At 39.0% G+C, this 5,050-nt stretch overlaps 1 protein-coding gene across 1 annotated transcript; it reads left to right on the forward strand.

Moving 5' to 3' along the window:
• Nucleotides 1–3,351: 3,351 nt before the first annotated feature.
• Nucleotides 3,352–4,791, forward strand: LOC104961692 (nesprin-3-like; the record flags this gene model as incomplete). Its single annotated transcript, XM_010790023.1, has 2 exons — nucleotides 3,352–3,500; nucleotides 4,619–4,791. Coding segments are annotated over 2 exons (322 nt in total), but the record flags the coding sequence as incomplete, so codon positions are not given.
• Between the last annotated feature and the right edge of the window lie 259 nt (nucleotides 4,792–5,050).

Below are 5,050 nucleotides of genomic sequence, written 5' to 3' on the forward strand. Positions count from 1 at the left end.
ATTCTGATGTCTGTGGTTATTTAAACATTCCCTGATAAACGTTATTTCAGCGTCAATAAATGAGTGTTAATCCCAGTGTGTTTAGTGTGCAACATCACATGTCATTTCACCTTCAATTCACGGTTTTCAAAACGTTAGCCACATGCTAATGCTAACCGGAAATGAAGAATTTTCAGAATAAAAGTGTTAAGTTAATAGTTAGTGTGAACTTCCGGTTTTTTCAGAATAAAACTGCTTTATATTAAAACCCTGTATTTAATTTAAATTACGTCATATCAACATTGATTTTAATTTCTTACAGTAGGAGAGGTTTTGGGGTTTAGGTTTGGGAGGGAGGAAGGAAGATTAGGATTAGGTAAAAAGGTAGGGAGTGGTTAGGGTTAGGATGGGGGGAAGGGAAGGGTTAGATTGAAGGGAAGGAAGAGAACTGCTACCCCGGAAACAGGATGCAACGCGTCATCAGTGAAGCTCGTCACGTGCCTCAAAGGTTGAGAAGGAGGGGCCGTCCCGTCACGTGCCTCAAAGGTTGAGAAGGAGGGGCGTTGAGGCTCCGCCCATGTTGAGCTCCCGCCCATCTTGAGGTGCACTGCAGTGAGGGGCTTCTCTTTAGGACAGAGAGTGAATACACATACTTTACAGAAATGCTGTATGAGAAACCAATGTGAGTTTGGTACATTGAACAATGTAAATATATTCTAGTAGACCTCAACAATGGAATTATGATCAGTAGAAATGACCATGACATGGGACCTTTAAGACTTGATCATATTTCACATCATTAATCCAAATCTGCAAAGTAACTAAAGGTTTAATTCGAAATGTAGTGGAGTAGAAGCAAAAAAAAAAAAATACTCAAGTCAAAGTACCTCAAAATTGTACTTAAGCACAGTACTCAAGTAAATCTACTTAGTTTCTTCTCTGATAATACTGAATGTTTCTTGTTTTTTGTAGGTCATTGTGGATTTAATGTGTATTGTCTCCTCAAATTAAATAGTTTTGACAAATTTGGATTCCAAGATAGAAAGTGATAATTGTTGAGTTGTCAGATAAAATAATGAAAACAGATGTAAACATTTATTTAAAAAAAGAAAAAAAACTGTATTCAGACTCTTCACAAGTTATAGCATACAAGTTTTTGTTCATTTTTATTGAGGACCGGGGCTAAATATAACTAATTTTCAAGAGTCGGAGAAAACACCAGCAGATGTTGGACAGAAGGAATGTTGTGGTGGGGGAAGTGAGTCATGAGGAAAATGTCTCATGGCTTCAGCGTTTTGTTTTCCCTCGAAGAAGGAAAGTGGTGCCTCTGTGCTGCTGTCTTGTGCCAGCACTGTACTCCTCCCTTCAGTTTACTGCAGACTCTTGAATACCTCCGTCAGTTGTGTTCTCTCAGAGTGTTTCCTCCTGAGGGCAAACTGACTATCTGCCCAAAGCTGGCTCCTGAATGTGCCATTAACGTGTTCTTGAAAATGTACATCAGACAGGGGACAAAATATTTGAATGTTTCCAAAAGTGAAGGAAATATAACTTTGAGTATGTTCAAGTTGGACACGAAAAAACCTTATTTGAAAGACAATCATGGGACTAATTTTAAGAAAATAATATTGTTGATGCCAATACATTTCAGTCCCTACAAAGAAACAAGCTTTCCCATGATGCCACCAATTTGAACTTTATGTTATACCATGCCTTCATTGTAAATGTCTGTTCAAACTTCAAGCTCCCAGTCTGTAAAAAAAATATTTCTGTTAAAAATGGTAAAATATGTTTTTCCTTTCCTTCAAAATGAAATAGTTGGAGTGGAGTATTTGAACAGAGAGCCGTTTGCATGTAACAGGAAGCGAAAGGAGTACCTGTAACACTAACCTGATCAAGAAAATAAATGTGGAATGATTATCAACTTCATATATATTTTATATATACAGCTCTGGGAAGAATTAAGAGCCCACTGCAGCATTATCAGCTTTTTTACTATTTATAGGTATCTGTAAAATGAAAATGTTTTTATTTTATTCTATAAACTACTGACAACATTTCTCTGTTTTGGAATTCAACAGACACTGGAATGGAATGGCTGCAATAGATTGAGATTGAAGAACATTTTCGAGTGGTCCCTTTTTTCTCTCGCTCGCTCACTCAGTCGCTATAGCGTACATTTATCCCACTTGCTCTAATTTATTTTTGCCATGAAAGGCCTTCTGATATAGAGGCCCAGTCAGAAAGTAAAAAACAAATGTTTTACTATATCTATTCATAACAACTTTGCTTGAGCTAGATGGATAACATCATGGGGTTGAGGAACGATGTGGAGGGGAATTCATCAGGACTTAGGAAAGATAAGATCAGACTGCACAAACTGCAAAACTGTGGATGTTTTCTACATGAGTCTGCTGTGGTGAAACTACAATTGTCCATACATGGACTACAAGAAATGCTTCTAGAAACCCTGAGCTTTCCTTTTAGTTTTTTTTACTTCAGTTCCATAGACATGCCGACTGGTGCAATTTGGGGTTAGATATCTTGCCTAAGGACACTTTGACATGTTTTCAGGAGGTGGGATCAAACAGCTGACAGGGTACCAACCCCCTACAGCTATAGAATCGTGAACAACAGTGAAAAAAAGAACTTTATTAGCAAGTTTGGAAAATAAATAAAAAAGGGAAGTGACAGCAAAAAGTTGTTACATTAAAAATGGTTGCTTGTGCTCACCCTACTGTCCACTTAAATAATTGACATGAATCCCGATTACAAAACTTTATCAAAACAATTGCATCAATAACACTTCATGCGATATATGCATTACTTGTGAATCTTACAAATCTACTACTTTGCATATCGGTATTCAACATGTTGATTTTTCGAACTAAAAAGAGCTTATGAACCTCCACATTAACAACACTGAAATGTCGACTTTTTATTTGATCACTTTACAAGTAGTTAGCGTAACATCCATAGTTTGCCTTTTGGTTACACATATTGGTGAAAGTTCCAAACATAAAAGCCCTTTAGCAGGTTTAAGCATAACATGTTATATGCATCGTAGGCACTGTAACTTCCATGATCTGCGTTTGTGAGTCATGATCAGATGTTTTCGTAGAAAATCGATTGGTGCGTCACTTTGAATGTTCAAGCTGCAAGGAATTGTGGGAGAAGATTATCTCCTTTCCTTTTGTTGAGGATGGTCCAGTGTATCCTATGCTAGAGGAGATAATAAAGGAAGCATTGAGGCTCCTCCTCTAGAGGAAAGCTCTTGCCATGGCTGCTACTTAGAAACTTCCGGGTCATTTTACTCCATGAGGAACCTTCCTGAGAGACTACTGGACCTGAGTCTGACCTGTTTTTTTGTTTCAGGCCCGGGACTGGTCATGACAAAGCAGGAGTTCAAGGAGAGCCTGGAGGCGTCCCTCTCCTGGATGCGGGTCGTCCAGGAGAGGCTGAAGGCCAACGACAACACACAGGGGCCCCGTGACGCTCTGGAGGGCCGACTCAGGGAGACAGAGGTGAGATACTTCACCTTCTATTGGACCCTTTGGTGACCCCTGACCCCTGATGCTACTTCAGTCTTTCATTAGACTCCAGAGTGGGACAACTGCTCTTTAAACGGAGTAGAGTGTTTGAAGTAACTTCCAATTTCTCTTGATATGTTACTATATATAGAAATACAATTAAGAAATCACAGAGAAAAATTAATATTCCAGAAATCCCCCATGGCATACATCCTCATAAGAAGGGGAATAAAACACACCACTGGATTAATGGCAGACCTTCAGAAACAAAGTGCCTGCAGACTGTTAAAGATGCAAAGTGTAATATCTAGCATTAGCTCTATAGAAAATATGGGGCAGCATCTACTACTGGGTCCATACAATCTCGATTTATAGTAATCCGTTTGAAAAGAAGAATCAAAATACCAAACGGCAACAAAGCGAGACTATGCAAATTCCATTTAAGTGCAGACTGTTGAGGCCAATCAAGTAAAAATAACACAGCTCTCTGAGAATGTTCACGTGTGGGTCTATATTAAAGTAAGCCAGTGTTGTGTTAAATCTTTGTAGTGGCATACATTTAATGGTGGTTCTACAACTTCCATGTCAGTCCGTCATGTCATTGGGCTCAAACATTTGTTTTGATTGACGTAAATCCATATGCCAGGAAGATCACTTTAATAACCCTCATTTGCATCCTACGGGTGTAAAAGATGTGAAACGTGCCAAAAGAAAAAACATATATATGGGCCCATATGATCTGGGTACTTTATTTCTCAACAATCAGGCAATTCTACCTTCATGCGCCACTAAGCAACTTTCATAGGACCCCGCCTCAAAGGCTGTATCCACCTCTCTTTACACATTGTGCACAGTGCAGACTCAATATCACTGCTATAGGCACAAGGGCTATTTCAGTGAGCATGCTTATTCAATTAGAAACATAACATATTGACGTCTTTGACATAACTGTAGCCTTTTCACATTCTGGTGATATTCTTAGTTAACCTTTGAACCCCTTCTAGTTAATTCACAGGCATGTTACCATTTGAGGGTAGTGCTTCTAGATACTTCTAATGTTGTTTACATTCTACATTGACTGTTAACGCTGCTCCCTGTGCTCTGATGAACAGAAAATCCACCACTCGGTGCATGAGGGCCGTCTGAAGATGGACAAGGCGCTGGTGGCAGCTGAGAACCTATTGAAGAGCGAAGATGAAGAGCTGAGGAACCACACCCACGCTAAGCTCAAAGACCTGAAAAGCCTGTGGGAGGAGACCTCCACCTACATCATCCACTGTCACAGGTGCTGCACACTACAGCTTACATGATCTGCAATAATATCAGGAAGAATCATGTGACATGACGGGTGAACTTTAGGATTTTAGCCTTTACAGATCATTAACATGCACACAAATCTATATACAGGGTGTCCGCGGGGTCTTAAAAAGTATTAAAAGTTGATAAATAAATTTAGCGAAAATTAAGGCTATTAAAAAGTATTAACAAATATTAAATGGAATTTTCCAAGGTATTAAGAAGTTCCACAGCAACGAAAACATGAA

Source organism: Notothenia coriiceps, unplaced genomic scaffold (assembly GCF_000735185.1).
Source record: "Notothenia coriiceps isolate Sejong01 unplaced genomic scaffold, NC01 NC01_scaffold00033674, whole genome shotgun sequence".
NCBI classification, from domain to species: Eukaryota; Metazoa; Chordata; class Actinopteri; order Perciformes; family Nototheniidae; genus Notothenia; species Notothenia coriiceps.